Source organism: Python bivittatus, unplaced genomic scaffold, assembly GCF_059951505.1.
Source record: "Python bivittatus isolate LINGU-HERP-01145 unplaced genomic scaffold, Pbiv_v1 ctg000610_np1212, whole genome shotgun sequence".
NCBI classification, from domain to species: Eukaryota; Metazoa; Chordata; class Lepidosauria; order Squamata; family Pythonidae; genus Python; species Python bivittatus.
In genome coordinates this window covers 17,791,853-17,817,714 of record NW_028277088.1, presented here as the reverse complement: position 1 = coordinate 17,817,714, position 25,862 = coordinate 17,791,853, and the positions used below count along the sequence as shown (strand labels likewise).

Here is a 25,862-nt window from a genome sequence, read left to right as displayed (position 1 = left end):
CAACAATGTATTTGTACTTTTCTTCTACATATAAATGTTCATGTGGAATATTAATAAAATTGTAACAGAAGGCATTTGTAGAAACTTTGATTTGTTTAAAGAAAGGACAATCCATGATTAACAGGAGCAGCATTCAAAGAGAATTATACTAGGAGCAGACAATGTGGTTGTTTCTTTTGTTATCTTGAACTTCAATTTCCATCATCCCTAAATAGCTTGTCCAAAAATCACATTTAGAGGATTCCAGGTTGCAGATTCCAAAGTACAGTACTGTGCAAAAGTTTTAGGCAGGTGTGAAAAAATGCTGTAAAATAAGAATGCTTTCAAAAATATATATTGTAATTGTTTATGTTTATCAATTTACAAAATGCAAAGTGAGCAAACAGAAGAGAAATCCAAATCAAATCAATATTTGGTGTGACCACCCTTTGCCTTCAAAACAGCATCAATTCTTCTAGGTACACTTGCACAGAGTTTTTGAAGGAACTCGGCAGGCGGTTGTTCCAAACATCTTGGAGAACCAACCACAGATCTCCTGTGGATGTAGGCTGCCTCAAAGCCTTCTGTCTCTCCATGTAATCCTAGACAGACTTGATGATGTGGAGATCAGGGCTCTGTGGGGGCCAAACCATCACTTCCATGACTCCTTGTTCTTCTTTACGCTGAAGATAGTTCTTAATGACATTGGCTGTATGTTTGGGGTTGTTGTCCTGCTGCAGAATAAATTTGGGGATTTATTCTGATGGTATGGCATGATGGATAAGTATCTGCCTGTATTTCTCAGCACTAAGGACACTACTGATCTTGACCAAATCTCCAACTCCATTTGCAGAAATGCAGCCCCAAACTTGCAAGGAACCTCCACCATGCTTCACTGTTGCCTGCAGACACTCATTATTGTACTGCTCTCCAGCCCTTTGGCAAACAAACTGCCTCCTGCTACAGACAAATATTTCAGATTTTGACTCAGCAGTCAAGAGCACCTGCTGCCATTTTTCTGCACCCCAGTTCCTATGTTTTCATGCATAGTTGAGTCACTTAGCCTTGTTTCCATGTCGGAGGCATGGCTTTTTGGCCGCAATTCTTCCATGAAGACCACTTCTGGCCAGACTTCTCTGGCCAGTAGATGGGTGTGCCTGGGTCCCACTGGTTTCTGCCAGTTCTGTGCTGATGGCACTGCTGGACATCTTCCAATGTCAAAGGGAAGTAAGCATGATTTGTCTTCCATCTGCTGCATTAAGTTTCCTTGGCTGACCACTGTGTCTATGGTCCTCAATGTTGCCCATTTCTTTGTGCTTCTTCAAAAGAGCTTGAACAGCACATCTTGAAACCCTAGTCTGCTTTGAAATTTTTGCCTGGGAGAGACCTTGCCGATGCAGTATAACTACCTTGTGTCTTGTTACTGTACTCAGTCTTGCCATGGTGTATGACCTGTGACATGAAACTATCTTCCACAACCTCACCTTAGTAGCAGAGTCTGACTGTTCCTCACCCAGATTTAAGCCTCTTACACAGCTGTTTCTGTTTCAGTTAATGACTGTTTCAACCTACATATGAAATTGATGATCATTAGCACCTGCTTGCTATAATTGGTTAATCATACACCTGACTCTAATCCTACAAGATCCCTGAGTTTGTGCAAGTGTACGAAGTGTGCAAGTGTAAGAATTGATGCTGGTTTGAAGCCAAAGGGTAGTCACACCAAATATTGATTTGATTTAGATTTTTCTTCTGTTTGCTCACTTTGCATTTTGTAAATTGATAAACATAAACAGTTACAATATATATTTTTGAAAGCATTCTTACTTTACAGCATTTTTTCACACCTGCCTAAAACTTTTGCACAGTACTGTATATATAAGTACTCCATTGAAGTACTTATACTCCATTGAATATAAGACTCCATTGAATTGAGTCTGACTCCATGATGTTTTCTTAGCAAGTACAGGCTTATTCAGATGACATTTATTTTCATATGCAATGGTTCAATTTATTTATTTATTTCCAGTATTTTCATACCACAATTTCATCTCTCTAGATGATTCATGAACAAAATCATAACAAAAAATTATCATAATGATTTTCATAAAAGATGAGTAAAATATAAAATACCTCACTGCTGATCAGATAGAAAATAAAGTGTTATTATTATATGGATGTTTGTAACCTTTGTTTTCTATTGTGAGTTGTTTTGAGCAGAGCCGCATAGAAATACAATAAACAAAAACAAACAAACAAATGTTATTCTCCAAAGGTCTGGTGGAAAAGCCATTTTAGCTGCTTTCTAAGAGATAATTAAAATGAAGGCTAGCTGGATCTCAGCATATTCCATAGGACTGGGGCAGCAACAGAGAAGCATTGCTTCTCAACCTGTCTTCTTCTCCTGAACTAATGGAATCCAGAGCATCAAGCAGATGGACAAGTTGGCCAGAGTCAAATTGGCAGAGACAGTTCTTGTAAGTATTCTGGGTTCTTACCCTATATTCTGAAACCTACTGGAAGCCAGTACAGCAGTCATAAAACAGGGGTTATACTGCTGAATTTGCTTATACTTATCAGTGTGTGGGCTGTTGCATTTTGTACCAATTGCAGTTTCCAGATAATCTTCAAGGGCAGTCCAAGGTAGAGTGCATTGCAGCAATCGAATCTGGAGGCAAAGAGGACATGAGTGAGTGTTGCCAGAACCTCCTGTTCTAAAAAGAGCTGCAACTGGCACAGTATCTGAAGCTGGGCAAAGGCATCCTTGGCCATAGTTTCTGCTTGTGATCTAAGTGGAGATGTGAATCCAGGAGTACTCCCAAGTTGTGACCTACTATAAAACAGTGCTCCCAACCTCTAATCCTGGTGGACAGTTCAGAAGGATACTGAACTGAAACCATGGCTGATGGTTTCAAAAGCAGCTTAGAGATCTAACAGGACAAAGACTGCTGCACTCCCATCATCTAAGTCATGATGGAGGTCATCCAAAGATGACAAACATGTCATTTTTGTCACATGTGCAGATCTGAATTCTGACTGAAATGTATCCATATAATTAAGTTCACCCAGATCCTTTTTCAGCGAAGCTCTGCTACCTTCTCCAAAATCTGCTCTAAAAAGGGAAGACTGTAGACTGGGTGAAAATTGTTTAATGTTATGGACCCAAGAGATGGGCAGTTTTAGACAGGGTACATCACTGTCTTTTTAAAGGTGACAGATACCACTCCCTCTTCCAAAAGGTCTCTGAACTCAGGAGGAGGTTCCATCTTGAATTGGTATGCTAAAAGACACCAAAGAATGGGATAGTAACTGATTCAAAGACTATCAAACAAAGATGGAGTGTGTAGACCGAAATTCTGCACAGTAGAGAGGTCAACATCCAAGACAACTTGGAAGATATTCCCTAATCATACGAACCTCTAGTACTAGAAGATGATGTTAGATCAGCACTCTGGTCATTACCAAGTTGGAAGGTTACAGAAATTGATGGAATATCTACACAATATGGCAAGCAACAGAAGAAGAATCAGAAAGGTTCTAACCAAACTATGCCAGCAATCTGGAGAACAATACAGTGGCCAAAAAATTCAACACACAAAGTCTACATACCAATATCAAGAAAGAAGACTTAACAGAGTGTGCAACCTATTGGACAATATTGTTGATTTCACATGTTAGCAAAATAATGCTTAGGATCATGCAATGCAGATTAGAGGCCTACATAGAAAGGGAGATACCAAATGGTCACATTTGACTTAGAAAAGGTTGGGGAACAAAAGATGTTATAGCTGATCTGCACTGGATAATTGAGAAAGCTAAATAATACTAAAAAGAAGTTAATATGTCCCTCATTGATTACAGAAAGGTCTTCAATTGCGTCGACAACGTCAAGCCTTGGTAAGTGCTTAAGAAAATGGGAATCCCAGAACATCACTTTTCTTCATGTGAAATCTATAAACTGGACAGGAAACCACAGCCTGGATGGAGCATGGCAAAACAGACTGGCTCCAGGTTAGCAAAGGAGTGAGACAAGGCTGTATATTTTCTCTTAATTTATTCAACCTATATGATGAATATATATTGAAGGAAGTTGAATTGGAAGGTTAGTGTGGTTTTAAAACTGGAGGAAGAAACACCAATAACCGGCTCTATATTGATGACACTAGTCTGCTTTTTTTTCACTACTGGTTGAAAATGCAAATGATCTGCAAGCTCTAGTAATGAAAGACAAGGAGCACAGTGAAAAATTGGGACTAAGTTTAAATATAAAGAAGACCAGACTAATAACAACAGGTAGGAAGTCTTAGAATTGACACTGAAGATGTTAAAGTGGTGGATAGCTTCTGCCTTTAGGATCAAATATCAACAGCAAAGTCCAGATATATGCTGCAGACTAGCACTTGGTAGGATAGCAATGAAGAAAAGATATTTAGATGCTACAATGTGCCTATACCTGAAAAGATCAAAATTGTGCAGGCAGTGGTTTCCTCTGTGATTCTCTATGGAAGCAAAAGTTGGACCTTGAAGAAATAGAATAGAAAGAGCATTGATGCTTTTGCACTTTGATGTTGGAGAAACTCCTGAGAATACATGGATAGCCAAGAAATAAACAAATGAATAACAAAACAAATCAATCCAGAGTTTTCACTCAAGGTCCAGATGATCAGGCTGAAATGATCACACTTTGGACTTATTATATGAAGAGCCAGCTCTTTTGAGAAGTCTGTAATGCTGGGAAAGATAGAAGGAAAGAGAAGAGGATGACCAGCAGCATGGTGGATGGATTTGATTACAGTAGCAATGGGTGCTGGAAGACCTGAAGGGCCAGATTTGGGAACAGATCATCCTTGAATAGGTCTATCTATGTAATAATTAGGAGTCAACGCCAATTTGACTGCACACAATCAATCAATCAATAAAATAATTTCTCTTTGTGAAGAACTGTACACTAGTGCTTTCTGGCTGAACTCCGCTGTTTGACAGCTAAACAAATTTATTACACAGCTGTAGTTATACATATGCAAGCATCAGGCAACTCAAGAACTTGTGCTGAGTAAAACATATTAAATTTACTTTGTTTTTATTTTTTTAGTACAAAAATATTTTTCTTGTGCAAATATTGCTCAGATATATACAAACATAAGGTGTAAGGAACCTTGTGAAATCCTAACAGGTGCCCACCACTGTATCTACCCATAATTCAGGCTACTTCACCAAATCTGTGTTAGAAGATAAATATTGAACAAGGCATATATGTGTTTAATCACAATTATATTCTACTTTCTCTTATGCTGCTTTATGAACTTCATTGTACACTTTCCAGTATGCCTCTGAATAACAGCCCAAAGTACCCAGATAATTCTGTTTACTGACCTACTCACATAAAAAGCTTCACTGCAAAAATCAAGACAGCTATTAGAAGACAGCAAAGAGTTTTCTGTATGTTTTTGGTGCCATTTATTGGCTGTTTGGAGTTTTGCAGCCTAGATCTGGTAGTCTAAGCAATGTCTAATTAGACACATTGAATGAATTAGGAATAGATGCTGGGTGTTGGCTGTGATGGGACAGAGGGTGTTGGAATTATTGTTTTGTTAAAGGGGGAAACACTCTGTTACTTTAGTTATGTTATCAGAGGTACTATCTCTTACTACATTTCATCAATTAATACTTTGTTTCCTTATGTTAATGTCTGTCTTTCTACAACAGTGGTGAGTCAGAAAATACTGGGTTCAGAATCTTCAGCTTTACATTTGTCAGATATGGCAAATCATGATTCTCTTTGTCTCTGCCCACATCACATTGTTCTCTTTGATTTTTTAAAAATGTATTTTTGTACTGTAAGACTGGAATCATACGGTCATTTCTTGGGACTCGAAATGATCTTTGAAGAGCTGACTTCCAAATATATAATTACAGGACTGTCATAAAATGAGTTAAAATGAACTAAATGAAGAAGGTGGACTGGAAGAAAATATTATTCATGCCTTAAAAATGTATCTTTGAAAGGAGAATGATTTTTGTATAGAAAGAAATTAATTTTCCATTTTTAATTGATATGAGGTAGAAAAGCAAGCCATCAGACACACAGCCTTTTACTATCTTATTCTTTCTATGTTTGCTGTATTAATAATGTAGAATTTTCCCAATTCAAAATAAATTCTTCAGTCCCAGTTCAGGGCATTCCGCTGCCATGCTTAAATCCAGAAAGCCCATTCATAATGGCTTCCTTAAACCACGTCAAACACAAAGGGAAATGAGCCTTCTCTTAGGTTGCAGCCTAGATGCAGTTGATGCTACAAAATAATTTACTGGGGATTCATGTTTAACAGAAAAATGACACTGATATATTAGTTACTGGGTTACCCTCTTAAATATAGCAAACACAAACATCTTGATAACACATTACATTTTTTATCTGAAAACAAACCACAGATATTTCAAAACTATTTACCACATTATAATTAACTGATCATATTTCTCTCCTTTCTTTTGGGACTGTTTTCCAGTCCAGCTAATCTCAGCATGTGTGGCTTTCCCACTACATGTCAGACTTTTACAAATATAGGTTTGATTAATAAAGGAAAGCAAATTCCTCTTGCAGCCAGTACAGCATCAAAGAAGCAGGTGAGTTATACATGGATTTAGACATTAACTTCTGAGCACTTGCTTGCTGTGTGCCATTATTTGAAGTTTGAGAAAGATGTAGGATAACAGTAGCCTTTAGTCAAACACGGCTTTATCAGCTCTAAATTAAGGGTATCTTTGGGAAGGAATACAAAAACAACCCTTTATTATTTAAAGCACCTGCTGACTCATCCATATACTAGAACACACTGCATGGAAAATGTTAAAGAATCAGAACCATAACCAACAAGATTTTGAATAAAGTGATCACCTGTAAATATTGGGTTTTGTTTTTAAGCTTGCTGAAAGGAATATGGTTCTTGCAAAAAGTGTTCTATGAAGCCTCGCTAGAGTTTCAGATGCTAAGCTGTATAATCTGAACTTCTAACTTCTAACTCATTCTTTGTTGATAATCAACTGAAAGCAAATCTGGAGCAAGACATGTTTTGAGAGACATCATGCTCAATCATCATGCTCAACCCTCAGTGAACAGTTCCCATTCGCTACTTTAAGTTTCTTTTCCTATAATTATTTTAAATTTTTTTATAAAGCATGTGGTTTCTTTGATCCTGTTTTTGCTTTCCTCATGCACCTAGGTAGAATGGGTTTACTATTTATATCTAAGATATATCTTACATGTAACAATATATATTTATATATTAATATTTATGTATCCTTGTGTACTTATTTCTAAAATCTTTAATGTAGCTATTAGCTAAATGGAACTTTAATGTTCTTAATCCACTTCTGAATAGCAAACAAAGGCAGTCTGTTACCTTCATGCTGTATCAGTGGACATGTCTGACTGGCCACAACTGGAAACAGAGCACTGGGCTAGACAGAACTTTGGGTCTCATCTGGTAGTATCCTTCATCTATTCTTACCACAATGTATTGCATAGGGGTGTTTTAGGGTAACCTACACAAGTCACTCCTATGTTCCATTAAATCTGAGTAAGAAGCTAAACTGCGTTCAATTCAAAAACAAAGAAATAAAATATAAAATATGGAAGGTACCTCCCATAATAGCATACAATAAAATAAAATACATTCACAGCCAATAGACTAAATCACCTTTGTTACTGGGTGAGCTGCAGTTTCTTGTAATTTTGCAAGAGCATCTTGAGCTTCTTTTACTTCCTTAAAAATAAAGATAAAATAGAATTAAACATGACTGCAATAACAAATGTATGAAAACCCCATCACTAGAAGGGAGATATTTATTTTCCTTTATTTACAATACAAACTAATGTATAGAACTAAGTTCCAATATGAACAATGGTGTTCGTTCTCACATGCAATTTTTCCCCACTTACAAAGGTGGAGTTAAGGACAAAAGTATTTACAAAAGTATTTAGGTCAGTGGATATGTTATTAGACATATTTCTTAAAAAGCACAAATTAATTCATCTTATGTTAATGATTCTAGCAGTGTTTGCTAAATTAGCAACATAAATACGCCAAAACTAATGTTTATGAATCTTAAACATCATTGTCTTCTTTAACCATGAAGGATTTTATTTATCATTATATTTCTCATGATCCTGCTGCAGTAAGATTCTATCAGCTCTTTTAAACTTGTTAGCTGAAAGAATTGCAAACATGTTATCAGATTGCAAGGAAGTTAAAATGAATATTTAAAAATGAGGGCAGATAAAATGACCTCCTCCTCCTCCTCCTTTCTGTTAAAATAGGAGACTCTCTCCACTCGCCAAATGTCTACTATAATACTGTTCTATGTGGTGATTATTATCCACAAGGCAGCTTTGGGGAGGTCACTTCATAGTTATTCCCCTTTTGTATAGTGTTACACTGCATTTAGATATCTCATTTTGAGCAAATGAATTATTTTCTAACTTGAATTGAGTTATTCTTGCTTCTAAAATTGTGTAGAATGCTGAACTGGATATTGGCTATAACTGGAATGTGACCATTTTGTTGTTGCAAAACTGCAATTCCCAGCATCCCTCACTCAGTCATTCAGGCAGGGGGCTGCTGGTATCACAATTCAATGATCCCTAAAGGTTCATTGATTCCCCATCAGTGTTTAGCATAATGCAATATTAAAAACTCTTCATTGCTCTGTAAGGAATGGATTGTCTTAAAAACAAATGACAACATATTGGCCATTTATAAAAATAGAAACAGAAATTTTTTCAAATGCTCCTCTGTGCTGCAACAGTTTCTGAAGACCCTTGTCCTTCTCTCTCTCCCTTTTTACAGCTCTGTAATGAAAGAATATGGATTTGCCAGGTTTGATCTTCTGCTCAAGGACCTACACAGTGCTAAGACTAACAAAATAGAATAAACAGAGCAGCTGTAACTAGGCACAAAATATAATGAATGCAAAAAAGAAGTGAATATTTAACACACTTGGTTTGCCATTCATAACCTCTTCTATTTTGAACATTAGCATTCTTTGGCAAATTTGAAAAAAAACAAGTCAAGCTGTGTTTGATTTTTATGTATTTTAAAAACAATATGACAAATCTCAGCCTGCTGCAACAAAAATATACATGAAACCAAGTTACTATAATTAAGGGGCAATAGAAAAAATAAAAAAGAGATTAAAAGTATAATTAGAACCATCAGGAATATTGATTTTTTTTAAGCAACAGTGAATTGAGTGAACTGTGCCAAATACTGAAAAGTTTATAGAGATGGCTTTTTGATTTATGTAATGGTAAATAGTGATGGCAATTCTGATGTTTCCAACAGCAAAAGAAAAATTAATTCTGAGATCACTATTTATTCACATTCATTTTCATAAAGCTCAGAAAAAACATAGAACACATGCAAAATAGCAACTCTCATGGGCCTTAAGATATCATGAGGAGATCTAGTATAAATATATTCTCCACAATAAACACTACACTGAGCTGCTTTGAAAATTCCAGTTTTCAAAGGTAATACACATCTCCCCAAAATAGACAGCAATATAATTATTTGGTTGATGATGGGGGCCTGCTGGCATAAAATTGGGTGAATTTTGAAGTTCAAATGCAAATCACAAATGTTAATGAGAAAATCTGAAGAGTGAAATATTGGGCATAACATTTGTACGCATATCATCACAACAATCTGTTTTCCAGTCTCAGGAGAGGCAGACTGAAAAAAAGATTTGTCTAACACTTTAATTCTTTTGAACAGGATCTTACCTGAGCTTTTGCTAGAACTTTCTGCTTCTCTTTCTCAAGTTCCAACTTCAGTAAATCTTGAGCATTCATTAGCTAATTTTTAAAACACAATTATGGAGCTTTAGATTATAAAAGGAAAGTATTTTTTTTTTTAAAGTTAGATGTTCTAGAAGTTGTCTGAAAATATATGCCTTGAAAAATTATGTATATTAAATTTGACAGAGTGAAGGAAAACTTTGACTACTAGCTCCTTCCATTCTCCATCTCATCAGTTCAGAAATACTGGTATGGAACAGAATGGTACTTGCCATTGGTCAAAACTTGCCCATGACCACCAGATAAAAGTGATTTATTACTGCCATCAGGTCACTTAGTTCTGACTGAAAGCACTATTTTTTATTGAGTCTTTCAACTGAACCCCTTTTTGGCTGGGCATACTTTGTGCTGCTAAAATGTATCCAGCTCTATACTACACACTCACTGATCTGAATGACAACAATCTGCTAAACACAAACTCTGTCACTGAGCTTTTTGGGAGGAGCCACATTTTAGTGGTATGATATGTCCTTTGCTTACAGAAAGACACATTTCCATCCCTGATATTTCCAGTCAACCAAGGTTCAGGAAGAAGTTAATGTGAACAACTTCTTACCTGAGACATTAAATGGGATGAAGATCAGTTTCCCTGGCCTCCATTTCCCTCAAGCATCATTCTAAATCTCAACTGTTCTTAAGTACTGATTTTAAAGATAAGGCTCAAAATATTTGTTTGATTTTTTGGTTCCTTCAGCAGCAGTAGTATCAAAATAAACTTTATGGAGGAAATCCAAAGCCTCACTCAACAGAATGACTACTGGACTCCACAAATCCAGCAGGGATGACTTACCTCACTTTTCTACCATCAAAACACTTTCCTGCCTCTTAATCCACCCCCGCTTTCCGAAATACCACCATGTCCAGGGTCTAAAGGAATAAAGAAAAGTTCTTTATGTCCTTTAACCCATTACCAACTTGGAGGTTTTAAAAATCAAATGTTTAATTGTATTTACTAACATCTGTACTCTCGCATATTTAGAAAATTCCTCTAATATGTATAATTCATAATAATGATTTTTTTTTATGATTCCATTCTGTTTCCAAAAAGTGAGTCATTCAGTCACCTGAAATTGCTATTAGATGGAATAATACCAGACTTGGCAAATTAGAAACTTCATACTGCTTTCCATTTATATGAGTTGGTATTTCATTCTGCTTTTCCATCCTGCATCTAACCCAGGTAAACTTCAGGATGCAAGATTTCCACCCTCTTCTCCCAGAAATCCTTTATTTTGAAAACAATTTTTCTGATTTATAAAGGATAGCAAGTTAGGAACAACAGAAGGGTAATGATTTACTTTTGAATATTCTTTTGGTGAACTCCCAGACTCCTGCATCTTTCATACAAGCTAATCCATCACTGACATAAATAAATAAAGGATACAGTACCTTTTCCATTGCCTTCATATCTTTTTCTCTTTGGTTCTGCATAAGTTTCATTTCAGCCTCTGAAAGAAGCAAGGGTAGGGCGGGAATAAAGCAGACCATGAAATTACATGGCTATTTGAATAGATTCATATTGTGCACTGCAGGTCAGTCGGGTGCATGGTGGATGAAGGCAATGGGCAGACTGGTGACCTCCACAACTGCCCTTGACCTTCACAGACTTCTGCCTGCTGTTCAGCTGGCTGGTCAGAGAGAGGGAGATTAAGAAATAAGTTCAAGAGCCAAGTGTGTCTGAGCACCCTTTGCTTTTCATTAATACTCATCTGTGCCGTTAGTCACAGCTAATACAAAATGCTTTAGCAGGTGGTTCTTTATTGCTCAAACCAAGTTTCTAAATATTGCAAGGGATAGGGGCAAGATCACAGTCATGGGAGGTGATAAAACTGCAATAATGTTGGCTTCATGTTGGTTCATATTCCCATCCAACAGCAACATTGCTATATCTTTATTTCTGTGTTTTGTTTTTGCCACATGTATGTCATTGCTCTTTATTATTGTTAGCATGTCTTTACATCTGGTTTTGGTATGACCTTAATTGCTCTAAAACTTCTTAACTACTAGGAGGCAGAAATTGTTTATATTTGCACATTTCTAGCTTTCCAGTATTCAGTGTGCAGCAAGGAGAGGTAATCTATGTGCAGGCACATACTTTCTTAAAAATACACATGTGTTTTAAGATGCTATAAGATTAGAATATTTTTAAAAGAACTATGAAATATAGGGAAAACTAAGCTCTGAAATTTATGACCTGTCAAGGAGTAACCAGTAAAAATGGCATTATAATATGTACACCTCATTAACAGATATTTTTCCTAAATTTCTTCATTTATTGAATATTCAGTAGGAGTTTATAAACACTGTTGTCTTGTTAGAAGTAGAAAAAATTATTAATCTGTAAATATTAAAAGCTTTGACATTCATAGATAACAGACTTCTTTCTACCAGAATAAAAACCCAGAAAATAAACTTATACTCAATATAAATTAATTCCACTGAGACCATCAAAGTTCAAGACCAACTCAAATTACAGAGCAAAACAGAAAGAAATGAACAACTGCTGGTTAGACACTATTCTGCCACCAACTGTTCTCTTTCTGTTTTCCTGCATACATAGTTCTCTCTAGTGGTTGATTTACAAGGAAATTTTACCTAAGTTAGTGTGTTCTTTCACTCCATGTTTCACAGTTTCTTGAAGCTGTGCGTTTTTTTCAAGCAGGCTAGTCATTTGTTCTCTCAATTCTCGCATCTGTTGGCGATGGAAGTCCAGCTCAACGTACCCTTCACGTTGAAGCTGAAAGATTAAGAAGCCATCTATTTCTAAGGCAAGAGGCATAAAAGAACAAAAAAATGTAAATCTGATGCTGGGACGGGGGGGATGGATACACAATAAGTTATACAATGCCGCTATCATAAAAATTTCTGAATCCTGTCATGTAAGTTATAATATGAATGGGAGGAAAAGCTAGGAGACGAAGTAGAACTTGCCGAAGAAAAGCTGTGGTCCCCCTCATACAAAGACGGAAACATGTGGGGATGTATTATTGACAGGCACAATACATATCATACTGTTTGTTTGCCCTCATCATTCAGGCCAATTTATTGTGGAAGCTGCATCCCAAAGGCAGCTGGGGCCTATCCAGTCCACCCACTCTTATCTCGCAGTTTAGAAGGGCCGTCTGTAACTAGGCAGGCAAGAGAAACCATGGGCAGACAGCTCCAGGGGGCTGCAAAGTGCAGGGCTAAGGAGAGGGAGGGGTGCCTTGCTGTCTTTGTGCCATTTCTCAGTGACAGGGCTGCCACTGCAGTGACGAGTGCATCACACGTCAAGATCGGTGAAATTTCCAGGCTGGGAGCCACACGGAGTCCATCAGGCAGCCTTATAGCAACATAGTTGGCTTTCTGCTCAGTGCCGAAGCCACCCAGAGCCAATTCATGTTCTCAGCATTAGAGCAGCTTTGCATGCACATCACACATAGGCTGTTGGGTTTGGGTTTTTTTTAAAAAAAATGCCATTGAAGGTTTTGGTTTAAATCTCCATGCAAACAGTGATAACCTCGTAGGAAAGTTCCAGGACAGCACACAACAAAAGACTTTAAAGTTATACTTTTAGTAAAGCAAACTCATTTACATTTTTATTATGCATGGCCTTTGTTAAAATCTGGCCACATTCATTATGGAAAAGACTTCGTATGCATCCAAGCTTATTGGGAGAGTTACTCTTTCTTCTTGTCTGCTTCAAAGCTATTTAGCACATTTGCATATATTGTCAAATGGCTGTTGAGATTTTACTGCTGCATATTTCTTTTAATGAGATAGAGGGGAAAAGAAAGGAAGTTGAAACACAGAACAACAATGACAACAATTCCAGAACATAATAATGAATTCTGAAATCCTTAAGAAAAATCAGCTCGAAACCTAACAGTATGGTTAGTAAACAACTCAATTATTTAAAGAAAATATGTGGTGTTATTAGATTTATTAGGTATTTGAAAACAAATTTTATTTTATAGATCATCTGAAGATCAAAATGAAAGAAAAACTAGCACCATGATATTGAGAGTTTAGAAGTAAATCTAAATGCTATATAGAATATATTTATGGTGAAATATACCCTAGATACAAATATAGTTTACATATGTTCAGATATAAAATATCAGATAGAGATAGAGATAGAGATAGAGATAGAGATAGAGATAGAGATAGAGATAGAGATAGAGAGTGTGTTTGTTTATTCCTTCCAGTTAGGCATTTGAGAATGATAAAGAGTTCATGAGACTCACATTTTTGCTTAGTGTCTTCCAATTCTAGAGTCAGGGTGTTCTAGTGTGCCTCACACTCTGCCTTTGGCTGATGGTAAATTTCACAATGTACTGAGCACTGTTACCCAGTTTGGCTTCTTTGTGTTGGTCTACCAAATCTAGGCATTCTCCAAGACCCATAGGGTGTTCAGAGTCATATGGTCAGGCACACACTTTTGTCACAGCCATAGATAGCTTCAGATATTTGGTTTTCTTCCATGTTCACATCATCAAGCAGTGTCAGCAGGTGTAATGGAATGTGAGAATGACTTTGGAAGACGAGATGGCGGGGGAGAGATACCATCTAGGGAACGATCTGATAAAAGGGGGAGGAGCCCTCAACTGAATAATGGGCAGAGAAAGGAACTTTGAAAGGACCCGCCCTAACTGATCAGGTGGTAAATAGTGACAGCAGGAGATTTGTACTTTCAGACTTGCAAGATTCTGTTAATTTAGCCTATCAGTAAAGTAGAAGTATCTCATCTGGACATGTTTCCTGTCTGGTTTACCTGGGAGGGCTGACATCAGGATGGCAAATTGGTTTGCTAATTATGTTTGGAATTCTCATTTACATCCTGATTCAGCCAGTTTTGACCACTACTGCTTTGCTGATGGTACCACCCATCATTTTATGCACTGGAGTTTAAATTGAATCTTTGTACAGACTAAGTACTGCAATGATTGGAGCTGCAATCAACACCTTGCATCATGTGTACATCTTTGATGGACGATGAAGCTTAAAATAATAAAATATTTCAAACTTCAGAAGAGGGAATTGTAGGAAATTTTGTGGGGTCAGGTTAAAGCCCCTAACCTAAATACATCTTCTCAGAGAAAACAAAGCACAGGTGCAGCTATGTTGTGCCAAATTGGGCAGCTACCCACTACAAAAACACTTTCTCAGGAAAGTTACACTGTCAGGTTAGCCATACAACATTCAGAAGGCCAATAAGTTGGGAAAAGATACTGGGAGGCAAGAAGAGTTCTGGGAAAGTAAAAGAAAGTAACTCCCTAGAAAGAAACGATGTTCTTGGAATAACTGCCTCCTTGTTTTTGTAGTCCAGCCTCATTACCTCATAGTTATACCCTAATGGCCTCATTGACTTCACTAGGCACATAATGTACTATATCCAATGAAATACTTGGCTGCTCTATCCAATCACATGTATATTCTACTTTGCATACGTCTATACAGAGAGACTGTCACCCCACTTCTCTTTAGGCCTGTCTTTGCCTTCAGCGCTGCCAATAAACCAAGCTGTGCTTCAATGTAATGTGTCCTGGTGTCCAGTTCAAATATACCCATAAAATATTCTACTACAATAATCGAAAGCCATGTTGACTAGAACATAGTTTAGGGTCAATGTATCTTTGCCATTTGTGGCATACCACATGAGCTGATGCTTTTGGGGATTGGGGTGGAGGTGAAGTTTTTTTCCTACTAGTAAGCCATTGGTTGCTGCAAATGACACCAGTCTGACACCATGTTTAACTCGCTGAGTCCAAATTTTCAAGAGTTTCTTCCCAGTAGTCCTATCTGTTCTCCCATTGTCAGGAGCCTCGCAATCAATTAACCTATCTTACTAGCTTTCAGTGGGAGTTGTTTCATTGGGATCTGAGTCTTGCAGCTTCTTACACCCATGGGCAGTGAAGTCACCAGCTACTTGACTAAATCCTCCTTGGGTATATAGTCAAAAGTGTGCTAGTTGGCCATAAAAAATATGTCTTTGATATCGTTTGGGCTAATTTTGATAGGTGAACACTATATGTGTGCTTAAATTGTGTCTGCAACTCCACCTGCAGGAAAAGTGCAGCCAGTCCCAAATCTGCATAAAGGAGAAGGGCTGGACCCCTGCTGAGGGATCATAAAACCAGATGTGTGAATATAATCAAGGGATAAATCAGATCTGGAAATGCTACCATATTTTGGGTAGCTGCACCTGCATTGGTGGATAACAGTGGCCAGGATGCTGGTGTAAAGTTTGAGACTGGCCAAAGAATCAATCACAGAACAAAACATAAATCTATTACATCAAAATTAGGCATCTGAATAGCCACTTGGAATGTATACAACAGATACCATGTTACTGAAAAGGAAATCATTGCCCAATAATTATCACATCAGAAAGTTTCAGGAGCGGCACTATCTGAAATGAGAGTGGCAGAATCAGGGATCAAAACCATTCAAGTACCAGGCAGCAATGAAGAATTAACATTGCTTTAATCTGGCAAGAAAAAACACATATAGGATGTCAGCTTCACCATAGATAGCAGAGCAATCCCAAAGCTCCACTTTCCAAACATGTATCCTGGCCCCATTTACACATATGACATGCGAGCCACTTTGCCTCCTCCTCCTCCCTCTCCCCACTGCACTCTTTGTACCCGAACACATTTGTTACTCTCTTTGACATAAGCAACTGACCTGAACTGACAAAACAAATTTGCAAAAGCACAGTAAGAGGATATTACTCTTGCTGATATTTGAAGAGTTAAGAAAAATCAAGCTTCATTTCTTTTTGTCAGATCTAAACAACCTGATGGAATAAGCATATTTTGAAAGAAGACCTGCTTTGTAGAATTTTGCATATACAGGTAGTTCTCACTTTCATGCTGGTGCAGTTGGGGCCTTCTCTCTCGTGTCAGCTGGGGCCTCCATTTGTGCCCTGTGCCAGGGCCTTCTTCTGCAAAAGAAGCTGGGACACTTCCAGCTGGGTCTTTCTTTTGTGCTGGAGCAGCCAGGGCCTGGCTGGCACTGTTCACATGACCATGGGGACACTGCAATGGCTGGAACTTCAAGGACCAGTTGTAAGTCCCTTTGTTCAGCACCATTGTAACTTCAAACAGTTGCTGAATGAATGGATGTTAAGTAAGAACTACTGTAGTTTTAATTCAACAGTATCATTCTTGTGTGATATACATTCTTCATTATGACACTGAATATTTAAGCACTGAATAATACCAGTACAAACTAGCTAACAGGTAGTATTCTCAGCCTTATGAATGTACAGTATGCATCAACATCCCACTTCTCATGTATGTAAGACCTGGCAGGAAAGATGTAAAGGACCTATTAAATTTATCCTTAGAAATTATCTATTGTCCATGGGACAATTTGTCAGGGTGTCTGATTAAAAAAAAAATAGGAACAACATAATGGTCATCAGTTATGATGCAATTTTCTGAAAGATCTACAGGGCCAGGAACTTTAAGTGAATCTTCAGGAGAGGAGAAGGATATCTCTGAGATATTTTATTCCTGATCAACATACAAAACTAAAGAATGAACCTCACTGAAAACAATGAATCACTTTACAAATTTATTTGTTAAGGAAATCTATTTGCCTCTCTTTAAGTATCTGTTGATTATACAAAATAAAGGCATGCCTAAAAGGGATTTTCCGGTGTTCAGAAGGTGGTGGAGGAGGAGAATATAGCCTAGTTGGCTGAGAGGGGCAGAAAAAGAAAAAGAAACAGGACAGGAAACAAAATATTAAAAATACAGATCAAGTTGATAAGAACACCCAAAAGAGAGGAGTTTGAATGGCAGTTGGAGGCTAATTGATCACTGAGTCTGGGAAAATGGAGAAGATGGTAGGGAAGGAAATCAGAGAAAGGAAAAGAATTAAAAGGACCATGCCAGAACCCTACCTGGCACAGAGAGAAAGGAATCAGCAAGAAACTTCTAAAAGCCACAGCAGAAATAAGAGAATAAACTCCAACAGAAAATTATCCATTAAAAGGGGCTCTTTTAATGGAAATCTACACTAATAAGGACTTCAGTAATCCTTATTAGGGATAATCCCTTGACACACCATTACTAGTGAATAGTTCCATTACAGAGCTCTCAAGTAGAGCCCATCTTCTGTTACCAAGAGAATTATCAAAACCCTGAAAAATCTCTAGGGCAGGGGTGGCCAGCCTGTTGCCCTGGGGCTGTTTGCAGTCCCAGGATACTATTCATATTCATTCCTAATAAAGGTGATGCCAAAATGGCGAAATGTTGGTCATGATACCACAGTGCAAGCTCTACTCTTTTGTACTTCATATCATACAAGCTTGTAAGGTAGTGTTTCTCAACCGTGGCAACTTTAAGATGTGTGGACTTCAACTCCCAGAATTCCCCAGTCAGCCATGCTAGCTGGGGAATTCTGGGAGTTGAAGTCCACACATCTTAAAGTTGCCACGGTTGAGAAACCCTGGTGTCAGGGGAGTAGCTTTTATTGCGATGGCGCAACATACTTTGCATCATTTGCTTTCCTTGCCCCCCAGCAGATGCCTATAATCCCATTTGCGGCCTCCAGTATACCCCAAGTTGCTTCGGGTAAATTTAGTGGCAAAATTGCTCTTTTGTTCAAAATCATAAAAAAAAAATCGGAAAAAACCCACAAGAGCCTAAAAAGTCTCCAGAAAGATCTGTCTCTGGATGTTCACAAACATCAAGCAATATAAAGGAGTGATTAGTCCGTATTCCCTGTGATATTCTTTCACCATGTGTGGGTACAAAAGAAATCCCCAGTTTCAAAAGAACAGTGTCATGACTTAATAGGCTTAATAGTTAGCATCTTAGCTGGGGTGCCAGGAGCCACCATTAATTTGAAAAAAATACATAGTCTGACTGCATAACAACAACAGAAAACAACTGGAGTGAATTTTCAAATGAATGGAAGTAAAATGCTTTAAAATTCAAGCAAGCCTATTTGAATAGACATTTACCCCAATTAAGCTGCACTGCAGCTTTGTATCTTAATCCATGTATAGGCTGTGATTTTTTGCACGATTAAACTTTAACATTAGCTCCACCACCCGTTATAAATAAGAACTGCTGAGAAAATAAATAGTGACTTGCGGTAAATATATTTTGCAAATCCAAATCTGGGAGCTTACAGGCACCAGCAGGCAAATCCAGCAAAGGTCTCCAGCTTACCAAAAGCAGGTAACAAATCAGGCACTTTGAAAGTTGAAGGCACTATCACCTTTTGCAGTTACTGAAGCGTAGATTTCATTTTGCAATTTACCCATTTCAAAAGGATTGATTTGAGTTGGGTGGATCTCTCTCTCTGTGTTTTTAAAGCATGAGCTGTATAGCCCCCTGATGCAATTTTATTATTAAACTATTTAATAATAATAATTGTATAATTTATTTTTATTATTTTATAATCTATTCAATATATACCCTTGCTTTCCATCAAAACTGGCAGTCAAGGGGGGTGCTAATAATGAAACCCAGAAACTATTAATGGTTTTAATTTAATCAATGAAATTATAACCCCCAATTAATCAAAATAGAGTCAACACTTACCCCAACAGCCAAATACTGTAACTTAATCACAAAAAGTGCCTGACGAGAGCTATCCTACTTTGATTTGCCAGAGATTTTCAAAACATATAAACAACTACCAGAAAAGCTCTCCCTGGTATTGTCTCCGCAGATCATGGGACCAAAAGAAACTAAAAACTCTAGCAGTCCCACAAGGAAAATGTGGTAGTTCAGATTTAACATTTAGGAATATATCTGAGACAAAATCAAAAGGGTTTCCATGAATGAGTATTAATACCTTCAGAATCAGAACCAATCCAGCTCTAGTTGTTGCTGTTTAGATTTATACCCCCCCCTTCCCTTGGGAACTCAATGCAGCTTTACATGGGAAGTTTCCTTCATTTTATCCCAACAATAATCCTGTGAAGTATATTAGGCTGAGGGACAGTGATTGGCCCAAAGTCATCTTGTCAATGTCCATCTGGCTGAGGGCGGACTACCTAATCTGGGTCCACCTCCTACTCCTTATTGGCTAGCGACCGCCAGTGGCTCTAAAATAAAAATGTAGATTTCTGTTGTGTCTAGAAAGTTATCTCCAACTTTTTCTGTGTAGACCTTGGATGCATGAATTAAACTCATGGAACATGACTTTCATATATGAAGCTCCTTTGCAGAATCAGCTTATTGATGGCCTCTTAGCACCAATGTAGATGACTGTAAACTTCCATATCTTATGCCAGAACAATCCTATAAACTAGAGTGGAAAATATTTTAATTGTGGCTGGTGGTGGTATTTAAAAGCATGGAGGAAAATAAATTGGATGGAGCTGTGGGAACCTGTCCCCCCTCTGTCTCTCTTTCTCACACACACACACAAACACAGAGATTTGTGGGTTGCGGGTGGACCAGTATGGCACATTGTACTTCCCTGGTTTAACTTCATAACATAGTTTGAAGTTGGCTTTTAAAAATACTTTCTGGACTTTATTTAAATCAGGGTTTCTGGTTCAAAGGTACTAGCAAACTGGGACTCTAAAAATTAAATCCTGCTTGGTCTTTCCCAGACATGTGGGAACAGAAGAGAAAGGGGAGCACTCTCTGATGTCTCATCTTGTTCAGGTTTGCCTATCCGTTGCTAAATCACAATTGTGCACTATGTTCAAATCCCAAAATACACATGAATTACATGGATACAGCTAGAATTGGGGTCCTAAAATCTTCGCATATGATGGTCATATTTGTAATGTTGAGGGCCTGTTTGGGCTATTGGTCCGCCATGTCGAATGTAACAAGTTACAAAAGACACATCTACAGGAAAGCAAAGTGCTGGAGTTGCCCCATCACTGCCTTTAGCCTCCAAGTTGTTCTTCAGCCTTTAGAAAGTGAATCCAAACTGTTGCACCTTTCACTCTCTCACAACCATCATACACCAATACATTGCAGACTGCTGATTTCACCTCAAATTTCTCTCTCTCAGAAAAATAAAAATCTATAAAGAAATTATAATGCATGAAGTTAAATTGGATGGCAAAATCAAATTAGATTTTGCACAAAAAAACCATGAGCAAGAACAACAGGCTTCTGTAGTCTCATGTAATATTTTTGTTTCTTCTTTCTGAGGTGGGAAAATCTACATAGGAGTATGTTAGCATGATTAAATCCACAAGAGGGGGCTGTTGTACAGGTTTATTATTCAAGGACTAGCAAGAAGGATAAGCATTTCACTTAATTTCATTTAATTAAAATAAGCAAACATACATTCATAAACACAACACACAAACATACAGAATTAGAATGTTAGAAAGGGTCATTCAAGCCACTAAGCCCAATTCCTTTAACAATGCTCTGGTGCTCTGTTTGGGGGAATGGCAATGGTGGGGAGCTTTTACAACGGCTTTGCTGCACTTGACGCAAGGATGGACTTTGGATGCTGACCATGGTTTGCTTGTTTTAAAGTGGTTATTGATGTTTTATACGTTTTCACATTAGTTTTTAACTTGTTTTTATTGGATTGTTGTTTTTACTGTGGTGAGCTACCTAGAGTCACTTAGGTGAGATGGGAGGCCATACAAATTTAAATAAATAAATAAATAAATAAATAAATAAATAAATAAATAAAGCAATTGCACTGGCCACCAGAATCCAGTTTAAAGCATCCCTAATAGGACGCTTAGCCCTTCCTTGAATATGTTCAGTAAGTTCACCGTCTTCTAAACTATTGGTTTCATTGTCAAATTGTTCTTACCTTTATGCCTTCACATAATTTCAAGTTGTTACAGTATTCTGCATCTCATACTCTAGTATGGTAGAGGACATGTCATGCCCTCTTTTTTCTGATAATTCTTCCACCCAGTTCCTTCAGTATTTGTCATGAGTCTTAATTACTGGACCCTGATCTTCTTTCTTATGTGGTTTCACAGTGATCTTCTGTTTCCTGGAAATTTGGGTTCCAGATAACAGCAAATGATTGTTGATTTTTGTTTTTGCAACTATGTCACATTGCTGTCCAGTACATTCTCCATCTTATTGTTTCCTTTTCCTTAAATGACAAAGTTTACATTTATCTCTATTTTGTTAGTATCTACTCAATTTTCTCATTTTTCAAGATTGTTGTAACGTTATCTCTGTCTTTTAAGGTACTGTATTTGCTATTTCACCCAATTTAGTGTCACCTCTATTTCCTCTATACTCCCAATTATTTATTAACAATGACACACATGGGTTTATTTCATTCTGTTCCACCAAAATTGCTAAGCTAATGGTTACTTGAAGACACTCAAAAGACATGATCCAGGCCAAGCCGAGCTGAGCTCAGTCTAATGATCCAGTGTGGGAGAGAGACAGCATATTAACTCCCCCAATGAAATTGGAAAAGAAGATTTTAGCTTTAAGGATATTTTATTTTAAGACAGGTTTATCTTCGATGGAGTGCATCAAGCTTGCTGGACTGTAAGCTTCAGTGACAACCAAAGCAGATCCTTCAGTTGGCCTAACCTCTCTAATGTCTCTGCAAAATAACATACCTTTTCATCTTTCAGTTCTTTTTCTTCCTGCAACAGCTCTGTTAAAGATTCAATTTTAGCTGCTTGCTCATCAATCATTCTCCTTAGTTTTTCTACAGTTGCAGCTGCTGAGTCCACTCTACATTTTTCATCAACCTGTAAATATCTCTGTCAAAACAAAAGAAGGAAAAGTAAGAGATCCCATTGCAGTTGTGCAGTCAGAGAACACAACAAAATGGACAGCTTCAGGATGCATATGTTTATGAGTGTATAACTGTTTCCAAATTCTGAAGAGCACTAACTTTAGCATGCTTCAACGCTCTCCCCACAGCAGTTTTGGAGAGCTGATACAAAAAAGTCCTGTATGAGCTGAGACTGCCCCTGCGGACAAGGGGCTGTTGAAACTACAGCTCATGCCCTGCTACGCTGTACCCTCTAGAAGGACCCAAGGACCTGCCTTATAATTCCTTACCTGGTAAAACACCCAGGAAATTCTGAACTTTTTTATGGACAGTTGTTGTTATCAGATCAGTATGATTCAGTCTCCTTGAATGTAGCTAAATTTTGCTATACTGCCTATAAAATTAGGCAAACTTTTATTATCCACTGATGAACCCACCACCAATTGTAATATTTTACCTTGTTTTGATTTTACTTTATTTTTATTTTTAATGTGTTTGCAGTTTTGGTCAGTGACCGTTAATAAAAACATTCATTAATGACTATGAATGTGTTTTACCATTCTCCTTTGATCTGATCTAAAGAAAAAGAATAAGAACTTTTGAGCTTATTTTAATTATAAGGTGGCCAAGGAGGATGTAGAAATGCCTTATATTTCATAATACAGCAGTCTGTGTCCTCCCTGACTTCCCACACTTCAATTAACCTCCAAGGGAAAACATCATGAAGAAATTATTTCCATGGGGAGGGGGTTCAGATTAGGGTTTCAGATTAGGAAGCAGCGGCAATCACTGCAGAACAGAAAAATATTTCTTTATTTAATAAATGTATATGGCAGTACATCTCCTTGAACGTGACTCTGGGCAGCGTACAACCAACAATTAAAGAATGTTGTAGCTGTTAAAAAAAAAACTTTAAGATATAAATGAAAGCAAGATTGCAGGAGAACATCCATCTAAACTCAATATGACCATCATGTAGGCTCCCCACGAGATCCCCAAGGTTGCTGGAAAAGCAATGTTCTCAGGACCTTCCAAAAGGCTAACAGAGATGGGGCTAACCTCCCCTCGTGGGGGTGGGGGGATGACGTTCCAGAGGGCAGGAACCACAGCAGAAAAGGGATTTTCTGGGTCCTGTCATATGAGACTCTTTAGCAGACAGGATGCGCAACATACCCCTCCTGATGGGACGGGTAGACGTGATCAGGAAGAGGCAGTCCCCCAGATAGCCTGGCCCCATGCCATGTAGGGCTTTAAAGGTCAAAACCAGCACCTTGAATTGCACCTGGAAGCCAATGCAGCCCATGGAACACGGATGTAATGTGTGCCATCCTGGGGCACATATAGCCAACAGAAAGGGGGGAAAATGCAGTGGCAATACTTCCAGCTCACAACAGTAAAGCCCCAAATCACCACCAATTTAACTGCTAAAGAACATAAGATGAATCTGTAGGACTGGGCCTTAAGTCCAAGTAGTCCAGCATCGAGTGTCACGGTGACCAGCTGATGAATCAGTGAAGCTGACAAGCCTGGAGTAGAGGATGGTTCACCCCTTCACCGTCTGTCACTCCCAGCAGTCAGTGTGGAAGGGTTACTGCTTATAGTTCAGAAGGTAGTAAACAGCCACCAGTATTTGTAGCCACTGATAGTCTCAGCTTCCATGAACTAATACAGTCCCCTTTAAAACCACTCAGAGTTGCTATCATTGCAATGCACAACTTTCTCTTTTGGTGTATTTCAGTAGATGGGGTGGCAAAGTTTAGGGGGGGCTGGGGAAGCAAATGTATTCCAGTGGTCCTGTCAATTCTGATTCTTACACTTATACAAAAATTGCTTTTACAGAATGATTGGGCAGAATCACAGCATCTATACAAGAGTACTACATGTGCCTCCACATTGGCCCCTTAGACTTTTGTTCGTAAACCTTCAGACTGTTTCATTGGTGTGTTATTTCATGAGTTCAGGTTCTTTAGTCAGAAAGTTAAAACACAGAGTATTTGGTTCAAATACAGGTAGTCCCCAGTTTAAAAACGAGTTCCGTTCCCAAGGTCTATCCTTAAGTTGAATTTGTACATATGCTGGAAAAACATTATTGTATAATTCTGTATAAGTAGTATTGTGTAATGAACTCAAACCACTGTGTATTTAACTTGAATCATTGTGTATTTAACTCAAATTTTGCTACAACAGGCTCCGTTCTTAACTATGGGTTGTCTGTAACCCGTAGTTAAGAACGGAGCCTGTTGTAGCAAATTCTGTAACCCAGGCATTCTTAACTTTGGGACTACCTGTACCAAAGTTAACCCAGTAAATAGGAATAAGCTACATCCATCTGCTATTTGTTTAATTTTTACACTGCCTGACTCCCAGTTACTCTGGGCAGTTATCAACACAGAAAAATAACAATAAAACAATAGTACAATAAAGACAAAAGAGGAAAAAGATGGCAAAACCTGGCAACAACGAGAAACATACACACACTACTCAGAAGAGGTTTCAACCACTCTTATCAAAAGCCTGACCAAAGAGCATGTACTGGTACTATATTAGGTGCCCCAGGTATACACAGTAGCAAGAATCAAAAACTCACGGAATAATTCATTCGAAGAATAGCAAGTGCATCACATAATTGTTGTTGGTAGCTATATCGCATTTTGATTTCTTTCTGTAATTAAAAAGAAAGGATTCATATTTTTATGAATTATTGAATTAATAACGATAACAAACTGAAAGAGTGTGTTACTATCCAAACAATTAAATAATTTTCATTGTAGAAAAAAATTCTTATCAAATCTCTTTTTGAAAAATCAAAGTATGGAGCTACAGTGCAATCCATAAGTCAGTTTGTCTGGAGCTGTCCACTGCAGCATTCTTGGCAAACCCGAAGAGTGGACATGATGGGAGTGGTAATCCAGCACATCTGGAGGGTTCCTGATTAAAGAAGGCATCACTGAATTTAGTGGGACTGATTCCTAAGAATGCTGAGACTTAGAGTTGCAACACAACTGCTGGCTATCAGTCTTGGAAAGGCTGGTTTATGGGATCCTGTGCAGAATGATCAATGGAGGAAAATCATGAAATATAAACATTCTCTTTCCACATCTGCACCACCAGTACCTCTTAGGGTCAGCCCGCTGCCCTCACTTTAGAACAATAAACCTCATGGCTTAAAATACTCATGGTAACTTTTTGCTGCATTGTTTCTTCTTCCCAATTTTCTGGTTTGGGGGTGGGGGGTAAAATCTGCCTAAAGAAAAGTTCTGAAGAACTTGAATGCTTGCATTCACTTTTGTATTAAGTTGATTGGTTGTTCCTAATTACCCAGCTATTATTTTGTATGCTA

At 37.9% G+C, this 25,862-nt stretch overlaps 1 protein-coding gene across 3 annotated transcripts in view; it reads right to left on the bottom strand.

Annotated features, from left to right (window-relative positions):
• The window catches only part of CUNH10orf67 (chromosome unknown C10orf67 homolog), a 73,151-nt gene that overhangs the window by 23,283 nt on the left and 24,006 nt on the right, over positions 1-25,862 (bottom strand). For all 3 annotated transcript variants that reach the window (XM_088150367.1, XM_088150366.1, XM_088150368.1), the window contains 6 exons: positions 25,110-25,184; positions 22,362-22,508; positions 12,431-12,572; positions 11,225-11,283; positions 9,761-9,832; positions 7,677-7,742 (listed from right to left, as the gene is read on the bottom strand). In XM_088150367.1, coding sequence (XP_088006493.1) covers positions 7,677-7,742; positions 9,761-9,832; positions 11,225-11,283; positions 12,431-12,572; positions 22,362-22,508; positions 25,110-25,184 — 561 coding nt within the window. The remainder of the gene's footprint in view (positions 1-7,676; positions 7,743-9,760; positions 9,833-11,224; positions 11,284-12,430; positions 12,573-22,361; positions 22,509-25,109; positions 25,185-25,862) is intronic.